The sequence below is a fragment of the Dendropsophus ebraccatus genome, chromosome 2 (assembly GCF_027789765.1).
Source record: "Dendropsophus ebraccatus isolate aDenEbr1 chromosome 2, aDenEbr1.pat, whole genome shotgun sequence".
NCBI lineage: Eukaryota > Metazoa > Chordata > Amphibia > Anura > Hylidae > Dendropsophus > Dendropsophus ebraccatus.
Window position 1 is genome coordinate 143,086,102 of NC_091455.1, and position 20,669 is coordinate 143,106,770.

The 20,669-nt window shown below is 40.7% G+C and overlaps 1 protein-coding gene across 1 annotated transcript in view; it reads left to right on the top strand.

Moving 5' to 3' along the window:
• EEPD1 (endonuclease/exonuclease/phosphatase family domain containing 1) overlaps positions 1-20,669 on the top strand; it is a 91,128-nt gene that overhangs the window by 56,297 nt on the left and 14,162 nt on the right. The window contains exons 2-3 of the mRNA XM_069958421.1: positions 334-385; positions 16,205-16,315. Of these exons, the coding sequence (XP_069814522.1) occupies positions 334-385; positions 16,205-16,315 (163 nt within the window). The remainder of the gene's footprint in view (positions 1-333; positions 386-16,204; positions 16,316-20,669) is intronic.

A 20,669-nucleotide genomic window follows, 5' to 3' on the forward strand; every position in this document is an offset into this window, starting at 1 on the left:
CTTTGACTGCCTTGTGGATGAAAGTGGTTAGACATGATAGTGACTGAATGGATATTATTATTATATTATTATCTCCCACCTCTTCCCACGCATTGACGAAAAAGTTAAAATTGTTGGCCTGGATTAGATAAAAGGTCTAAATTTTTTTCAAGAAACTTCTTCGCTCTTATTCATCGCTTATGTCTGGTTGCATCACAGGTCCATTTAAACTGGGGCCCTCTGTGGTCAGAAAGAAGACTTTTTTTTTTACATTCTCGGCAATTTCATTATTTGAATGTCAGGAATGTCATAGCACTCTATAAAATACTTACTCACATTTCCTTTCATCCTTAGCATCAAGCTCGTAGCTGTTCAGGAGCTGACAGATAAAGATGCTCTAGAAAAGGTAACTGATTTTTTATTCGCTGATTTAATTTACATGCATGTAATAAATATGCCATAAACTGAGGGAAAATATAAGAGTATATTCCATCAATTGCCGTAATATGTCCTGACAGTAATTTTGTCATCTATTAGCGTCATACTTATCATTGATTTCATTAGGATCACATGACTTGTTCTAAAAACATAATGACAGAAAGTGTAACATGAAGTTAGAAATTATATATTATAAGGTTATAAGAGAGAGATACCTTTAATTTAATTGAAAACTGAGTATGAGATGCACTCCTGGTTTAGACAACTAAATACAGGATAAAAAAATATTTCATGCTAATTAAACTTCCTTGGTGATCTGAAGGGGTCAATGCAGTGAAGGGGTCACATCATGCACACAGCTCTGCCACATAAAAAATACACACACCCAGATCTGCTACATAAACCCATAGACACACACAATGCTACTACCAATCAATATAAAGACACAGACTTCTACATTCCCTACACAAACAGCTCTACTACATATATACAGACACAGACCTCTGCTACATTCCCTACGCAAACAGCTCTGCTCCATATATACAGACACAGACAGACATGCATACAGCTATCAGTAGCTGCACAGTTCACCTAGCAGTCAAGGGTTGAATTAGCGCTTTGCCCAAACATTAGGGAAGCAGTCAGGACAATCTGAAACTGAAAGGCCACTCGCTCTGTTACTTTTTTAAGACATTTTCCTGCTAAAAAGTGCAGTTTATACTGCAGTATACAGTATTTCCCAAACCAATCTGATATGTGTATCTAATGGTGCGTTTACACAGACAGTTTTGTAGGACAGATTTTTTAAGCCAAAGCCAGGAAGAGACTGTCTTAACAGGGAACAGGTCATAAAGGAAAGACTGAGATTTCTCCTCTTTTCAACTCCATTCCTGGCTTTGGCTTCAATAACCTGTCATATAAATCTCTCTGTGTAAACGCACCATAAGAGCTGTACAGCAGGCTGGAGCCACACACTCCATTGTGTGAACTGATAGGGTTTTCTGTGGCCGCTATTCATTGAAAGGCGGTCGCAAAAAACTGACATGTCAGCCGCTAGGGATCCCGGACAGAGTATATACTATGGGGGCCATTTATCAAAGGGTGTAAAATTTAGACTGGTGCAAACTGACCACAGCAACCAATCACAGCTCCTCTTTCCTTTCACCAGAGCCGAAAGCTGAGCTGTGATTGGTTGCTGTGGGCAGTCTACATTTTACACCTTTTGATAAATCTCCCCCTATGTATACACACTCCGGCCGGGATTCATTCAGATGCAGCACTACGTAAGTACCGTAGTAATCATGGTCGTTGTTGCGAATTGGCAACACCAGCCGCGATTGCTTCTGTACTTACATAGCCTTAAGTGATTGAAACTAATATTGAAACGTTCCAGAACTTTTAATATACATAGGACTGAATTATGTAATCTTAAAGGGGTTATCCAACTTATTGAGAAAATCGTCAGGTGTGGGGATTATGGTAAAACAAACAAAGAAGCTCTGCTACTCACCTGCTTAATCCTCACTTTGTCCTTAACCCCTAGACGACCCTAGACGTACAGTTAAGCCATGGAAGTCTGTCACCAGACAACCCTGGACGTAACTGTACGTCCTGGGTGTTTCTCCTGCTATGAAGCGCGCTCCGGAGCGGAGCGTGCTTCATAGGATGTGGGGGTTGGCTGCAGTGAGCAGCCGGCACCTCACCGTTAATGACAGGCTGCAGCGATCACATTGGAGCGTGTCATTAACTCCTTAAACGCTGCGATCGCAGCCACCGTGGTATTTAAGTGTAAGTGACAGGGGGAGTCCCCTGTCACTTACCGATCGGGACCCCCACAGTGTAACTGCTGTATCGGACCGCCGGAGGTCCGTGTGGTCCGATCGGCGATCTGCTCACTGAGCCTCAATGTGCAGATTGCCTATCACACTGCTCAATTCTATGCCTATGGCATAGCAGTGATCAGTGTGAATAATCACACTGATGTATGTAAAAGTCCCCCAAAGGGACTTCAAATGTGTGTAAAAAAAAAGTTAAAAACACCAATACACTACCCCAAAGCCCCTCCCCCAATAAAAGTTGAAATCACCCCCTTTTCCCATTATATAAATAAAAAATATATAAATAAATAAACGTATAATATACCGTAGCATGCGTAATTGTCCGATTTATTAAAATATAACAAGTGTCATTGCGAATGGCGAACGGCGTACACGAAAGGAGGGAAAAAAGTGTGCAGATTACCGATTTGATGTTACATTATATATTAAAAAAATTAATAAAAAGTGATCAAAACGTCCGATCTTCACAAATATGGTATTAATAAAAACTAGAGATCATGGCGGAAAAAAATGACACCCCATACAGCCCCATAGGTGAAAAAATAAAACCGTTATAAGCGTCACAATAGGGCCATTTTATTAATAACTAATTGCCAAAAAAAAGGATTTCATTAAAAAATATATATATAACATTAGAGAATCTGTGTAAACCTTTATATGGTTGTGTTCGGACTGACCTATAGAATAATGGTATCATGTTGCTTTTACCATATAGTGCATTACGTAGACACAGGAACCCCCCAAACGTTAACATATTGCATTCTTTTTTACAACTTCACCTATTTATATCTTCATAAATAATATTTTGGGGTTCCATCATACATGTTATGGTAAAATAAAATCAACAACACCAAAAAACAAAATATGGTAAATATGGTAAAATTAAAGACGCCATTACAAAGTACAACTACTCCTGTAAGAAACAAGCCCTTACATGGCCTTGTAGATAGAAAACTGAAAGTGCTAGAGCTCTTAGAAGGGGAGGAGGGAAAAACGAAAATACTAAGATCAAAATTTGCACGGTCCACTGGGTCATTTTGGGCTTGGTCCTCAAAGGGTTAAAGTGTCACTGTCGTATTTTTTATTTTTTTTGTACAAATCACTAATACAGGCGATATTAAGAAACTTTGTATTTGGGTTTATTAGGCAAATATGCCATTATCTGCATTCAAAAAGACTTTCCCCAGGTCCCCCCCTCCGCACTGTGTGAACCGGACCCATGCACTGTGATGGGTTGCTGTGGTCAGCAAAGACACTTTTATATCTGCCTTTTAGGACTTTTTTTTCTATATAATTTCCTACGCTTAATTTTCACAGTAACCATAAACCATGGATGTGAAAACTAAAATTATAGGCACATCCTTGTCAAAACACATTATAAACTCAAGGGACCTCTTATAGAAATTACAAAAGTACATTGTTAACATATTAGCGTCAGAAATTATGGATTTTGAAGAGGAACTTTACTTAATTTATAGAAAGTTAAAGTTGGAGGCTACACCCATAGCCATTCTGTATTGCAGTTGTAATTGTCACCCCCAACTTGACATTTTTAGCAGAACCAGCCTACAGTCTTGGGGTGCGTTTACACTACGGAATTCTCGCGGATTCTGACGCTTGTCGCCGCACACTGCCACTTGACTCTCCGCCTGTGCCATAGACTCCATTATATGCTCGGGCACATTCTGCCGTCTACCCAAAGAATTGACGTCTCAGCAATCTGTCTGTACATGGAAGGTGTCCTGCAGAGTAGACCTCAGAGCTCCCTGCATCATGATTAGTCAGTATTGCAACCAAAACCAGGAGTGGATTAAAAACACAGAAAGGATCTGTTCACACAATGTTGAAATTGAGTGGATGGCCGCCATATAAGGGCAAATATTTGCTGTTCTCTTAAAACAACGGCTGTTATATAGAAATAATGGCAGTTATTTACTGTTATATGGCGGCCATCCACTCAATTTCAACATTGTGTGGACAGAGCCTGTCTGTGTTTTTAATCCACTCCTGGTTTTGGTTGCAATATGAGGACCACAATACTGACTGAAATATACGTAGTGTGAACCCAGCCTTAATGTTTGCGCTGGTGTACTGACACAGCCACGTTTGCCGACGTGGTTAGTACAATGTTGTGTACTTTCAAATAGTATGGGAGCTCATGACTTCATAACTAATCATGATGTAGGGAGCTCCGAGGTCTACTCTGCAGGACACCTTCCGTTTACAGACAGATTGCGAAGATTGTGTGAATGCTCCCTTATTATTACAGATTTATTTTTTGCAACCAGTTTATAGCCACAAACCCCAGCCTGATGGCAGGACAGATCCCCTGGACTGACAGCCTTCAGCCTGTATATGGGGACTCCAATGTGTGACAAATGGATGAGTGATGTAGGATGCCAAGATCTCTGAGCCTTTGTTCTGATGGCGGATAAAATGAAGTTTGGCTTTTTGGTGCAGACAAGATAGGAATAGTAGTTTTTGAAACAGCTGGAGCAACTAAAGGCCCTATTCCATTTAAAGATTATCGGCCGTTACGGCCGTTAATCGTCCCGTGGTATAGAAGGCAACAATCAGCCGACATCGTTCATGTCGGCTGATCGTTGCGTCGTTTCAACAAATGTTGAAAGACAAACAACTCATACAGCAATGGAATAGGAGCAGTAGCAGCAAACCGCTGCTGTATGCTATGGGCTGCCCGGACGATGTAGCGATCACTCAGGCAACCCCCCGCACCTCCCCGCGGCCTTTCCCGGACTCACCCGCTCGCTGCCCTCTGGAATAGTGGCGACAGCGAGCGGGGAACGAGGAGCAAAAAAGCGCTAATAGCGCTCGTTTGCTCCTCTCAGTCGGCCCATGGAATAGGGCCATTAGGTTCACCTGGGGTAACCAGGCCCCAGTGTAAATACAAAAACTTTTAAAAATATATTCTGATGGTGGCGTACGCATTCCAGAAGTGCGACAAACCATAAAGTTCTGTAAATATCTGTAGCTTTTGGTGTTAAGCACACTGACATTAGTGTATCTTAACTGTAAATAATGAAAGTTAGGTTTTAGGCACTATTCCCTTTATTTTTTTTAATATAATTTGCAGGGATAGACTTGAGGACTTGTACCCTGTTTGTACAGCCATAATACATATAAATTAGGTATTGCCACTATCGTACAAACCTGCAGAGTGAAAAATAACAGGTCCTTTTTGGATAATTGCCGCTGAACGTCTAACTTCTCATTCTAAAAAATAAAAACATGTTCAACAAATGATGCCAAAGCAAAGTAGACATATAGGGGGCCATTTATGAAACCTATGGTTAGGGTGTACACCAGGGAGAAGGCGCAGATTCGCCCCTTCTCCCTGGTGTACACCTGCCGTATCCCCTAGTCGCCCGATGGGTGAGTAGGGGGGACTGGGGGGGGGGAGCAAGGTGGAGCCTCCTTCCACACCTCATTTATCATAATATACGCCTGCTTGCAGGCATAAATCATTATTCAAATCTACACCTGCTGGAAGCAGGTGTGGATTTGGTACTCTGGTTGCAGGGTTGGGAGCTTGGCCAGCTGGATTCACCAAAAGGCGTGCGCCTATTTTAAGACGGGCTAACGAGTACGTCAGTCTTAATAAATGTTCCCCATAGTTCAAGAGTATCTGACATTATAAATAACTTTTGACTGGTGTTAAACCTTCTTGCCAAACGAGGGACAGTTAAGCAAGTCTGCTCCACACTACTCTTGCCATGTCATAAGCCATCTATTGAGAGGCACGTGCCTCTTTTGGATCTGAGCTTAGAGCTGGTAAAGGAACACCATGATTTCCACCTGCTTGCTTGGAAAATCAGCACTGTGCAACTTCCCCGTCCATCTGGTGCATAGGTAGCGAATTGTCAGAAAGTCACACATTTATGCACAAACAATCTGGTTTCTGCAAAAATGTGCAACTTTACAAGTTCTACCCAAGGCATGATGATAAATCTATCCTTATTTTTTAGCACCCATAAAATCCCTTGTTGTGTTAAATATTTGTATAAATTTAATGGGGTTGACACAATAATCAACATCATAATAACGGAACAATCCAGAGCTTGTTGTTAAGGTTAAACCTGTCAGCACCCCTGAGACCTATTGTCAGGTTTGGTGGAGGTTTGGATTTCACAGCTGTTCTGGGTAAAAAACTAAACATACCTTTTGGCAGAGAGCCCTGGTGAAACAAAGCTTGCCAATAGAGGGTGACCTCAGTATAGCACAGATCTCCAGCCAACCATTGTTTTAATGTTCACAAGGAGCTGTTCTCAAGGCTCTGTTTCAGGAGGGGAAAATAGGATCTTGTTGAGTCACTTGAATATATAATACGATTTACCTTTCTAATCTTGTGGTTTAAAGATTAAGTGGCAGATCAGATGGGTTACATGCATTTTACATGAGCTTTTGTTTTCAGATGTATTATCGTTATGACACTGTACTTTGAAGTTATGTAATGTTTATTATACTAGCAGTGAAGTCTCTTGTACTTGTACTTTGTTTTTTTCAGAGGGATCCAAATGTTATTTATCTAGATTTTTAAGATATTTGGCATCATAATTTGGCTTCTGGTTTATGAGAAGCATGTATTTCTCATGTCCATATTATAACCCTTTATGGTGCGTTCACACCTACAGGATCTGCAGCTGATTTTCTGCAGCAGATTTCATTTAAATAACTGAACACAGCATCAAATCTGCTGCAGATCTGCTGCAGATCCTGTAGGTGTGAACGCACCCTAGGCTGGGTTCACACTACGTATATTTGAGGCTGTATGTTTGAGGCTGTATAGCAACCAAAACAAGGAGTGGATTGAAAACACAGAAAGGCTATGTTCACATAATGTTGTAATTGAGTGGATGGCCGTCATTTAATGGCAAATATTTGCTGTTATTTTAAAACAACGGCTGTTATATTGAAATAATGGAAGTTATTTACCGTTATATGGCGGCCATCCACTCAATTTCAACATTGTGTGAACAGATCCTTTCTGGGTTTTCAATCCACTCCTGGTTTTGGTTGCTATGAGGACCTGACATGAGGACCAAATACAGCCTGAAATATACATAGTGTGAACCCAGCCGGGGGTGCGTTCACACCTACAGGATCTGCAGCTGATTTTCTGCAGCAGATTTCAGTTAAATAACTGCACACAGCATCAAATCTGATGCTGTGTTCAGTTATTTAACTGAAATCTGCTGCAGAAAATCAGCTGCAGATCCTGTAGGTGTGAACACACCATTAAAGTGTTTATCTAGTTTTATAAAACTGACGACCTATTCCGCATAGGCCATCAGTATTAGACTGACAGGGGTCCAGCTGACAGCACCACTGCGCTGATCACCTGTACGAAGGAGTCACAGTGCTACTAATAGTACATTTATGAAAGGACAAGTAGAAATGAAGAATGCTGGAACTTCAAACAGCCGATCAATGGGGGTTCCAGAGGTCATTACCCCCGTTAAACTAACATCAATGGCCTATCCTGAAATAGATCTTTTAAAGTCTGGATGGCCTTTGTATGTATACCTGAGATGTGTGGGCAGTAGTTGCTGTGTTTTTTTCTTTACCACTGCAGTGCTCCCGGTCCAGTGATCCCTTAATTATCCTACATTACATTACCTTTATTATACAAAAAGCCCCTACATTTCCAGTGCAGAGAAAAAAAAAGTTTAAAGTACTTCCCCCAAAACCTTCATGTAATCTGTTTAACCTTATCCTTCAACCTTTTCATTGCCCTTAATCATCAACTGCATGTCCTCATCTAACACACACAGCCCCGGGCTATATGTTATTACTTTTTAATCTCCTCCAACACCCCCTCCAAAATTCAGTTCTTTGTATAATATTGAACTGGACTATTTCATAATTCTGATTCATGGATACCCATTTCACAATATCCTATCCCATTGATTGTCCGTTAATGGGCCCAGGTCCTTTTTACACCTACACGTAGATGTAATATCCCTAAGGATGATCCGAACCTGCCGAGGTTCAGGTTCGTATGAACCCGAACGCTCGGCATCAGATTCCCACTGTCTGGCCGCTCCGTACAGCGGGTGGATACAGTGGGAGGACCACCTGTAAAACTGGGATACAGCCTATGGCTATGGCTGTATCCTAGTTTTCCAGGTGGTCCTCCCGCTGTATCCACTCTCTCCACGGAGCGGGCAGACAGCAGGAATCATTACCTCGGCAGGTTCGGACCATCCCTAAATATCCCTCTACTCTCTTTCAATTTATTATATATTCTTGACATACTTTTTTGTATTTGTGCCTGTAACCAATTAATTGGATGAAGTTGTCATGTCTGCGGCCTGTTCCCGGTGTGTCCCATAGTTGGCGCTGGGCTAAGCTGTCAGGTGTCACAGCCACGTCTGCACTTGTACCCCCGTGCTCCCATAATCCTTCTGTGGTGTCTGTTCCCTCTGTTACCTTCATGTATGGATGAGTGTGTTCAGTAACACCATGTACCAAATAGTTCAAATAATCCTAGCAATATAAACAACAATAACAAGAGTAGGATATGCTTAATTAGAGAGTATTTATTCAGGTGACACCTTCACCAATATATACAAATATTTACAGATAAGATCATTAATAAAAAATTACACACACTGTCGTGCCGTTCTTTCCCTATGTCGGGATATGTCTAGTACAGTCCGGTGCTTGTGATAGTCCATTAATTGTAACCAAAATTAGCAAGCAAACGGTTTTAAACAAACAAATCTACACCGTGATGGTCACGCCAAGACAATAACTCTATCCCGTTTCGATATGAGTATGGCAGTCAATCACACCAATCACTGTCATGTAGTGTTAATCCAAATAGTCAATTAATTGTGCCTCGCCCAACACGTTTCAGTCACCAGTAAACGTGACCTCATCAGGGGCGCCGAGGCTATTACTAGATTGTAACAATGTAATACAGTTAGGTATAATACATAGTACACATATAGTTAGAGGACTGTAGGTAATATCAAGCACAACGATGTGGCTACTCACTATACCGTAGTTAGAAGCAGTGGGAGGGCTGGTCCTCGGTAGCAGTGGCTACAATAGACTGGTTGTCCCTCTATGCTTATGTTTCTGAGTGAGTGCCCCGTGTTCCTTGGAATTTATAGCTGTCCTGTGTCAGTAGGGACCTGTCCTCCCGCGGTCCTGCAGTGGCAGATAGACCTAATATCCCTAAGGATGATCCGAACCTGCCGAGGTTCAGGTTCGTATGAACCCGAAGGTGTAAGGTGTTAATTTATTTTTATTAGATTATAATTGTACAATAATTTGTAAATTCAAGGGACATTTCTAATATTTCTAATATGTTGTTATATATCCTTTCTGCAATCTCTACTAAATGGTTATAAAACTACCCGTTCTTGGTTCATCAAAAAGGACAACTGTGAGGGCGAGGAAGGAGAGTCTGGGGAAGCGAACCCCCTTGTTCCCTAGGCAAGCTGAAAAATTTCAGATGTATCTGCACTCTCCTCCTGCACCAGATATGTCTGTTCATGCTTGTTTCAATCTTTTTAAAGGTTACTTTGTCTATCCTAATAGGCGTTGCATTAAATATGTATGTCAACTTTGAAAATACTATGGACTTTGCTAAAGCTATTCTATCTGCTTTCGAATAGATCAGATCCAACCATATTTCAAGTTTCATTGTCACTACGTTGCTTTGCATAGTCCCAAACTCCCTCTTCTTTTTACCTTTACTTTTCCTAAGTATCCCCGAGATAAGCCCTATACTATACCCTATGTCCCAGCTCCTTGCAATCATTTCCATGGTTTCATTTGTTTGTAGAGCTAGGGGTCACTCACATGTCCACAGAATTCTGCCCGTACACAGACGGTGTTCTACGGACCGGACATTACCTCATGATGCTGGGAGGTCTGAGGTCCAGTCTGCAGAACTCCGCCCGTGCACATACAGAATTCTGCAGACGTTTAAAAGCCTCCTTATGTAGTGATATTGAAGATCTCAATCCCTCTTAAATATATCTTAAGATCATTGCTTTACTAGGCAGCTAGGGTCACTATGAGACTAATTTTTGAGCCAGCCTCTGAAAAAAAAAATGCTGCAAATAGACCAAAAGATGTTTGGTCTGTTCCCCCCCCCCTTTGCTGTTTTTTTTCCTTTCTATTTTCAGTATTTTTGTAAAACAGCGCAATGTGTTGTGTACAAACATAGCCATATACTGTTTGTAAATTGGTTGTCATGATGAGTAATTCTGTGTAGGACTACACAGCAACTTTGGTCATGCTTCATCAAGAATCAGTTGGCGCTGTACAAATAAAAAACATAGGTTAGACAAATATTTCTGTGATATTTTAGCAATTTGCTGTGGCACAACTATTTTGAATTTGTTATTTAACTGTAAGTATTTGTATAGTTCACACCACTGTTTTACCCTGCACCACAATTCCATTACTCTTTTTCACGTTAATAACAGAAAAACGGATCCGTCAAACTCTCTATTAATTTTGATGGGTTTTTATTGTGCTCCGTTTGCATCACTTGTGCTCTGTTTTTATCAGATCTGTCAGTGTTCAGTTTTTTTGGATGGATGTAAAATTAATCCATGTAAAAAAAATGTTTGTCCATCTGGAAAATAGAACACAGTGGAAGGTATTTCCATTCACATCCGTTTGCATGCTATCTGTCATTACCCTTTTGAGCATGCACAGTGAAGGAAGAATTATGAACTGATATACAAACAGATGCTGACTGAAGTATATAAATGAACAAAAGCTAAAATGCAAATGGACCATTAAAAAAACTGGCAATTTTGCAATCAGTCTGCTCATCAGTTTTTGCTTATCTGTTCATTTAATATGAACTTTTCCGTTCATGAATGAGACAATGGCAGGTGTGAACCAAGCCTAATTTGACTGCCTTTGACAACGAAGACACTACTGGCAAGTATTTTGTACAAAACTAGTGTTAGCTCAGTTTTTAGGCTTTGTGGTTGGAAAAGAAAAACTTCATAATGTCATAAACAAAAAAAAAATCTTGACATGTTATAGGGGTATGTTTAATAGTTTCATCAGTCAAGGAGATCTCTGTCCAGGTAGCTCCATTATAAGGCTATGGCTCTGCCTGGAGGCAGTGGGTTGACAGCCACTACCTGTGTCTCCTGTCCTCATGTTCTCATGGTTGATTCACTGATCAAAACCTTTGAAATGACCCTGTGATTATGGCAGGTACACTTTAAGATGTAGAATGTGTGTGAATAATTGTCATTTTCTGAAGACATGCTCCCTGCAAAAGCGTGCCGTAAAAATAAATTAGCTTCATTAATGCAAAGCAAACAGGAACATTTTAGGGACAAATGTAGTGTCAAATCTTGAGCCTTTGTATGTATTTTGAGTCGCTGGTAAGTTTCTGCTTCTTTACCTGCTCTAGCAGGTCATAGGACAATAGAACCCCTGCTGATGGAAACAAACAGAAGAATGTGTTCTCAGGTTTCAAAGTGATGTTTAGTCTAATTTTAGCTGTACATATAGTGTTGGCAAGAAGTTTGTTATTGGCTTAGATACATTTCTAGCAGTACGCTGATTTCTGAGAGAGAGTTTGGGCTGCACAAAGGGCTTCCTGGCCTTAAGGAACAATCTTAAGATTCCCTCTAGCTCATAAAAGTGTTGTCCTTGAAAAGTTGGCGTCTTGCTCTTTGGCATAAACTTGCCGTTCTTTATTTAGCAGCTAAGGTGTATTTTTATTTAGATGGGGAAAAATGCTCAAGTGGTCTTATGGTACTCATATCTAAGTATAGTTGGTTTTAGTGATCAATGTGTATACCCTAAGGCAGGGCTGGGCAACTGCCATTGGGTCCCACACACACCACACATGACTTTTTCTTCACCAATTATCTTGGAGAAAGAAGAAAAAATGTTTTTAAATTACTGGTTTTAGAATTTATAGATATTTGTAAATTACTTCTATTTAAAAAAACAAACAAACTTAGCTGCTGTATGCCCTACAGGTAGTGGTATATTCTTTCCAGTCTGACACTGTGCTCTCTGCTGTCACCTCTGCTGTCTGTCAGGAAACTTTTGGAGCAGTAAAGGTTTTCTATGAAATTTGTTACTGCTCTGGACAGTTCCTGTCATAGAGAGAGGTACTGTAGCAGCAGAGCACTGTGTTAGACTAGAAAGAATACACCACTTCCTGCAGGACATACAGCAGCTGATAAGTATTAGAAGGCTTGAGTTTTTCTTCTTTTTATACAAAAGTAATTCAAAAATCTCTACAACTTTCTGACACTTTGACAATTTGAAATAAATAAATAAAAAAACTTCTCAAAAGTACCCTTTACCTCGGGCATGATGGCCCAAAATGAGTAAGCATAATATTACCAATCCCTTGCCATTCCTTTGCCAACACTTTCCTGATTAACAGTAGTTTTCATTTACCAGGCTCCATAGAGCTGAATTAGGGAGGTATTGGCATGGGAGAGCCAGAGGATTGGTAAAGTGAGTATGACACCTTCTGTTATTTTATCCCTTTGTCAGATGTTATTATAGAATTGGAAAAGCCCTTTTACTATGCAGTTATAATGCAATACTTTATTCATTCTAATAACCTTTATTGTGGATAACATTATATTATAAACATTTTTCACATTCAACATTATCAGATCTGCAAGTTAGCGGTCATCCAGAAGAAAGTAAGCTATTATTATGCCACCTATGGGTGGCTTTTCTTTGGTAATACTGGTTGTAACACTCCCTACACCAGCTGGGAGTCTCAGCAAAACTGTACCCCCTCGAGCTCGACAGCCTAAAGTCATTTGCACATGATCCCAGTTGTAAAGGGGACAGTTACGGCCATAACATTGTTAGGGAATAACAATTGCCTCATATAACTGTCTTGACAGAAACCCCAGTATAGTATTATATATATGGCAGAGAAGAATTCTGAGGTTTTTAAGTAGTGTGTAAGTTGACAAAGTCACCTCAGAAGTCACATTTATGAAACAGTTCATCATTCTGTAAGTCATCTCTACAGGAATCTCTGCACAGCAAGTCTCTGGCTCTCAAGGTATTCTATAGTAATAGCCGCAGCTATTAAATGTACATTTTATTCGCATTGGACAGTAAATTTAAACTCTAGATCTCATTTCATGGGATGTTGAGTGGTAACTATATATTTTATGGGGAATTAGTCTTTTGACTTTTGTGATTTTCTGACCAGCAGTTCAGTCTGCTCTCACATGTTGGGGGATCAGGTATCAGGTGTGTTAGGCTCTGTTCACACTACAATCAGAGGCCCCATTAAGAGATGCCATTGGTAGCTCCTTCACACTTGACTAGAAAAAAGCACAGCATACAGGGCTTTTCTTACTCTCAATGGAAAAAAACACTATGACAGAACCCAGTGAAACCTATTACAAGTGAGGCCCATTGGACACTGTTGGAGTACATCATTTGACTGATCCAGCACTGCTTTTTATTATACTGAAAACCATAATAGCGGTGTGAACAGAGCTTGTAGTATGGAAGTGTGTTACATGTGTGAAAAGTTGTTCTTACTTGTAAAAGACCCCCCTGAAGAAATACTGAATCATAAGTTGGGTAGAGGGGACTTAGCCCAGTAGCGGATTATAATAGGTTAGTTTTGGGCGGTAGCGCTTTGTTATCTCTTCAACAGCCTGCTGCCTGTTAACTAACCACGGCTCCTCCCTGAGTGGTAGGAAAAGCTGGATCCAGTCTTGGGAAACAGGGTGAAGTTTCTCAAGACTGAATCCAGCTTTTCCCAACACCTGATGAGGAGCAGTCGGCTAAATGGAAGCAGGCTGATCAGTGGATTGCAGAAACAACTAAGTGCTTCACTTTGTTATTACTGTAAATTCACTCATCTCTAGTTACATTGATACCTGCAGCAGATCCCATATGTGTTAATGGACCCTAAAACAGGAAACCCACTGATCATCCTTATAAACATATATCAAGATTTTACATTACTTTCTAACTTGTAGTTTGTAGACATCAACCACTTTAATGGTGCTATATTACTGTACAATCAATAGCTACGTACACAAACAAGGAAGAACAAGCAGCTCTCATTAGTCCATTAATGTTTAATCCAAGCTGTCTTCCGCTAGTCAGTATAAGCGGTATAGATGCTGAAATGGTATGTGTTAGAATAATGAGGTGTAATTTATAGGCATACAGTTGCTTTGTTTCTATTATCCACCTCTTATTATAACCGGAAAGATGTAACACCATGTCCAAGTAGCCTAACATACTGCTGATTTTGGTATTTGGTATGTTTTCTTCTGCATGTGTTGTAACTATTCTTTGCTGCCTTTATGTTGACAGTTAACTGAGTACAGCAGCAGTTTGTACTACATAGCTTTAACAAAAGAATAAATCACATATCTTACTTTATTAAACTGTCTGTTTGTCCATACACATACAGCTAAATGCCTTGGGCACACTTACATCACTAGGTTAGAAGCTATTCCATAACACTTTTCCTATTGGTTTAGTTGTCCTTGACAGCCTTTGGGGATTTCAGAAGCAGAACATTCTTTTTCAGAACTTTAGGCAAATCTTTATTTCACATTTTATGTGCAAATAACAGGTCAAGTGTGTAGTTTGACTTCAAAGGTAACTTAAGTAAAAAAAAACCTACATATTATGCCGAAGTAAAACAAATGACAAAATGTATGTTCTGTTCCTTGTAATTAACTCACACATGGGAATAAAATTGCAAATGCAAGCTAAGATGCAGAGGTGACCACAACCATGGCTCATAGATCAAAGGACCACCATAGTAGTCACATATCTATGATGTTTTCAGAGCCAAATATCAGAGCTACACTGCAGCCCAGGGAAGCATAGGTATTAGGCTGTATTCCCACTACGTACAGATGAGTGCAAACAATGGCTGTTGTTGTAAAACAATGGGCGAAATTAATGTTCATGATGGTTTATTGTTAAACAACGGACGTTTGTTGTCTTTATTTAGTTAATACGTAGTGGGAACATAGCCTTAAAGTGTAACTGTCATGTCACTTTTTAGAAATTAATAAGTATCAATAGTACAAGAGATTTTAAGCAAAAGAATTTCCTTCTGTACTCAAATAGCTGTTTTGCAGCCTCCCTCCGACTTCAGAAGAAGCAGGATTTCTGTGTCCATTATGCTCTATGGAGGGGTTGAGGGGGGTGAGTGAGCACAGAGAAGAGAAAAGGCAGTCCTGCACAGCACAACACCTTGCAATCTTATCTCAAGTTTCCAGATAAGCACTGACTTTTCTGACCCCTGAATCCAGCATTGTATCTGCCCAGACAGTCTCCAAACTGTAAAGCTGCTTCCTTGCTCTCCCTGCTCACTCATCTCCCTCGACCCCTCCCCCCCCCCTCCATAGGTAATAATGGACTCAGCAAACCATTCTTCACTTTGCTCCTCTATGGTGAAGATGGCTTTCCCTGATAATGAGCAGATAAGAAGTGGGGTGGTGGGGGTGGGGGTGCAAAACTGCTTTTTGAGTACAGAAAGAGGCTTTTTTGCTTAATAAAACCTTATACAGAGTTTCTTAATACCGCTGTTATATGCTATATTGTTATATGCTTATAAGCTTGTCTTATTCACTGAGGGTGGGCCCGTGCCCCCAGTGCACTTATATCATGCCTAATGAATAGAATGGACCTACCTCTGGTGCACCAGACACAAGCTAATTGGCATATAAAGAAAAAGAGTCATATCTGCAGAATGGAGCGACGGATCTCCGAATGATCGGCACTGCCAGAATCAGTGCAGTTGATCCGATCAGGAAGTATAAAAAAAATTTGCTGATAGATTTGCTTCAATAAGCTGCATGTGGATTTGGGATAAGTGTGGGATGGGTTGTTGTATGTAAATGTTTCTATAACATGCCTTAAAATGTCAGTGTGTTGCTTTTATACCAGCTTCTTTATTTCTATTTCCCCAGTTCTGTTCAGAATTAAACCAACCATCCCTACCTAACATTCGCAAGTGGAAAGGCGTCAGAGGATCGTGGAAGTGCGTGGTTTCTGAAAAGCCATCATCCAGCCCCAGTGAGGTATGCAGCATTCTTATTTCTGGTTCCACTGCTATTTCTTGATTCTGTGAAATTTCCTCTGCTACATGGGAGTTGGCCTTCATTTGTTTTGGCAATCATTGCTCCAACATTATTATTCTTATGATTTTTTGGCATGGGATAGTTATCCGGCTGTTCTTTTGAGTCCTGTAAAGGTGAGCCAGCTTAAGTCTAAAGTAGAGCAATTCATTGTGTGTGTCCATGTTTGGAATTATGTTTTTTAACTTTAATTAAACCAGTCATCCACTCATGTCTCCAAGTCCTATTTCCAAATTGATAGGAAGGCATCATCTTAATATAACTTATTTAGATGATCTCTGTTTCTGCTCAATATTAAAAGATGATCATTAAAGGGGGTGTTGAATGGGATAAAATATTACATTTTTTTTCATTTGAAAAAAAGAAAAGAAAATTGGCCAGAAAGGCCATTTCATGAAAACGATCAAGCACTAGATCAGCTACATAGGTCATGTATCCATTAGTACAGATGGTACGTGTTCATCATATGATACCACTTCTATTAGTTATAGTTCAGAACTGATGTTTTTTGTGACATTACTGCAGTAGGTAGGTCCAAAATCTCTTTCTATAGGGACACTTCTATAAGTCCCAAACGGTATACTGGTATGGTTATTCACAAACTATTACATACAAAACCTGTAGAAATATTAAGAAGGGTTTACAGGTGCCCTGCAGACTTATTAAGATTTCTTTTTACATGGCTCGATTATCATCCAGGAGCGTCGCTAAAAATGCCCCTGCAGCTGATAATCAGCCTGTGTGAATGTTATCAGTTGAAGACGTGGAAACGCCAGATTATCGTCTGATCACATCTTTTGAGCCTGCTTTAAAATTTATCTTTATCAGCCGCACTTCTCCCTGTCTTTTTGTGGCCAAGTAAGATAAAGAGAAACTTACAGCACAGACATGTATCCATGATGTCAGTTTCCAGATCACAAGCATCCAGCTTCTGGTCCTTCAGTCCTTTGGCTGCTGCCATTTCTTCAGACCGCGGGGCCTGAAGATACAGCTGGCGCAAGGACCGGAGAGACAGATAAAGGATTACAAGGAGTGTAAGTAAGTATGAACTGCTGCTTGTGATCTGGAAACTGACAGCACGGATATATACATATCTGTACTGTCAGTTTCCAGGGCTACATGAACGATACAAGGATCATTCATGCAGCCCATCTGCTCGATTTCTTGTGCCGTATAAAGGCACTGCAAACAAGCTGCCGATCTCGCTGATTGGCGCTTCTTTGCAGCCCCCATGGACAAGAAATCTCTTGGTCTAAAAGGAGCCTAAAGGATGTTTGGAGGAGCCTGGCAACCTGATTATTGACATCAATGGCACCCCTTATACTAAGGAGTTGTAATGCACCTTGTGCAGCCATGAAGATTACACATTGCCAGGGCCAGCCTAGAGAATGTTTCTGTGCTGTTCTTGGACCAGAGCTGAAGCAAACATTAACATTTATCAACTCTACATTAAAGTCATTACATTCATTTACTTTATTATTGTGTTCTCATAATACAGCTAGGCACTGCAACCTTCACTATAGTAAAACTATACATTTTATTTTAGACATTAAAAGCATGTGTGGATATTATGCAGACTGTAATTATACTAGGATTCAAGGAATACCTTAACATAGATCAACATTGTACATAATGGAAACATTGATAAAATAAGCTAATGACTCCATAACTGCCCATCTAAACCAACAGCATTCTCACATTCCAGTAAAACTGAACTGGCAGCCTTGCACATGTGTGGACTGCGGAGGAGCATCCCATACCTTCCCATTCACACCTCTGTAATATCCATAAGTATTGTATTATTGGAATAAATTCATTTTGTTAGCCCTAAAAACAAGATACAGTATATCATTGCAGCAGGATATAGTATTCTTGCCCCCTTCTTGCATAAACCCAAATATTTCAAAATGGTGGTAGTGGTACACAACAAATTGTTCTATCTATCTATCCATCCATCTATCATTATATCATGACAGATACATGTGAAGGCAAATAGCTGTTCAAAAACAGCATGAGTGAGTGAGGAAACAACCCAAGTGCCGTGCAAAATAGCAAACCATATTCAGCCATTGGCTGAGCACTGACCAGTTAACTTAGACCCTTCCCATTGGAGCCATGTTCATACTTGGGATGTCACGATACCAGAATTTTGAGTTCGATACCAATACCAACTTTTTTATTTTGATACTCGATACCATTTCAATACTTAGCGTATAACCCGCCCATAATAATTCTATAAAGTGCCCCCCCCCCGACTGCATATACAATGTTCACCATGTAATATACCTGACATGTCATCTATATTCTTCAGGTCGGTACTATTACAAAGGTACAATATATGTTCCTTTTAATTTACAACTTACACTTTACGCTGGGTTCACACACAGTATATTTCAGGCTGTATTTGGTCCTCAAGTCAGGTCCTCATAGCAACCAAAACCAGGAGTGGATTGAAAACACAGAAAGGATCTGTTCACACAATGTTGAAATTGAGTGGATGGCCGCCATATAACGGTAAATAACTGCCATTATTTCAATATAACAGCCGTTGTTTTAAAATAACAGCAAAAATTTGCCATTAAATGACGGCCATCCACTCAATTACAACATTATGTGAACATAGCCTTTCTGTGTTTTCAATCCACTCCTGGTTTTGGTTGCTATACAGCCTCACAAATACAGCCTCAAATATACATAGTGTGAACCCAGCCGTATACAAATGTAACATTTTAGGGAAGGTGATCATTTAAACATGCATTTACACAGGCTATGATGCCAATATTTCCCCCTTTTTTTGTTTTTATTATAGTAGTTTTGGGTAGTAGTAGTATGGCTGACTCACAGCATAGTATGTTGGGGGTAGTAGTTGTATGGCTGACACACCATATAGTGTGTTGAGGGTAGTAGTTGTATGGTTGACACAGTATAGTATGTTGGGGGTGGTAGTTGTATGGCTGACACATAGCACTGGTATAGTATCTTGGGGGTAGTAGTTGTATGGCTGACACATAGCACTAGTATAGTATGTTGGGGTAGTAGTTGTATGGCTGACACAGTATAGTATGTTGGGGGTATTTGTTGTATGGCTGACACATAGCACTAGTATAGTATGTTAAGAGTAATAGTATGGCAGATGCACAGTATAGTATATTGGGGATAGTAGTTGTATGGCTGACACACAGCTATACAACTACTACCCCCAACATACTATACTAGTGTTATGTGTCAGCCATACAACTACTACCCCCAACATACTATACTAGTGCTGACCCATAGCACTAGTATAGTATGTTGGGGATAGTAATAGCTGTAGTGGAGCAGAACCTTCACATCCTGGCTCAGCCTCTTCTGCTCCATGCTGCCCGGTCCCGGCGTCACTCCCCCTCCCTTTCCCCTCCGCTGTGACTCCCGGCCCCCGCACACAGGCCGCAGCCTCCTCGCTACTTGCTTCTTGTCACTGTACATCGCCTGCTGTGTACGGAGTGGCTCGGTTGGGCCGGGGGGACGACGACACTCGGGACCGGGCAGCACGGAGCAAGAGCTGGTGAGCCGGGCGGGCAGCACACAGAACATGGCCGGCGCTCAGCTAGCCGCCGGCCATGTTCTCTGCACTATACTTTATGTTAAGCTGCGCTATTTAATATAAAGTATCGATACCAGGAAAACCTGGTACCGAACCGTTTTTTTGCCCCGAATATCGATAGTAGTATCGATATTTCGGTGCATCGTGCATCACTAGTTCATACACAGTATCGGTATGGCCAGTCTTTGAAAAGATCATCCCGACTGGTACTGCAGTACCAGCCGGATGATCTTTAGCGCCGCTTAGTTCTGATGCGGGCACATCCGTGCGCGCCCGCATCAGAACTCTCCACTGCACACTATGAAGCGTGTGGCCTGAGCCGCTCGCTCCATAGTGTGCACTGACAGGGTTTTCTGCGGCCGCCATTTAATGAATAGTTGGCATTCTGCAACAACAGCCGTAGTTTTACAATACATCCTCCCTTAACCCCTTGGGGGCCAGACTGTAAGCAGCGATCTGTAAAGATGCTGCATACTGTAAGGTGCACAACACCGCTCACAATGATGGGTGTTGTACTCCTGTTTGTGTGTTTTTTGTTTGTTTCTCCCTTTTTGTTTTTCAGATATCGGTATCCTGGGGATTACGTCGGATTCCGTGGACTACGTCGATGACCAGCGGTTGTTTTTTTTTTTTTTTTTTTTAATAAAATGGTCAATGAGGGGTGTGGGGGTGTTTTTATTTGAATAAAAAAATTTTTTAACTTGTGTCTTGTCT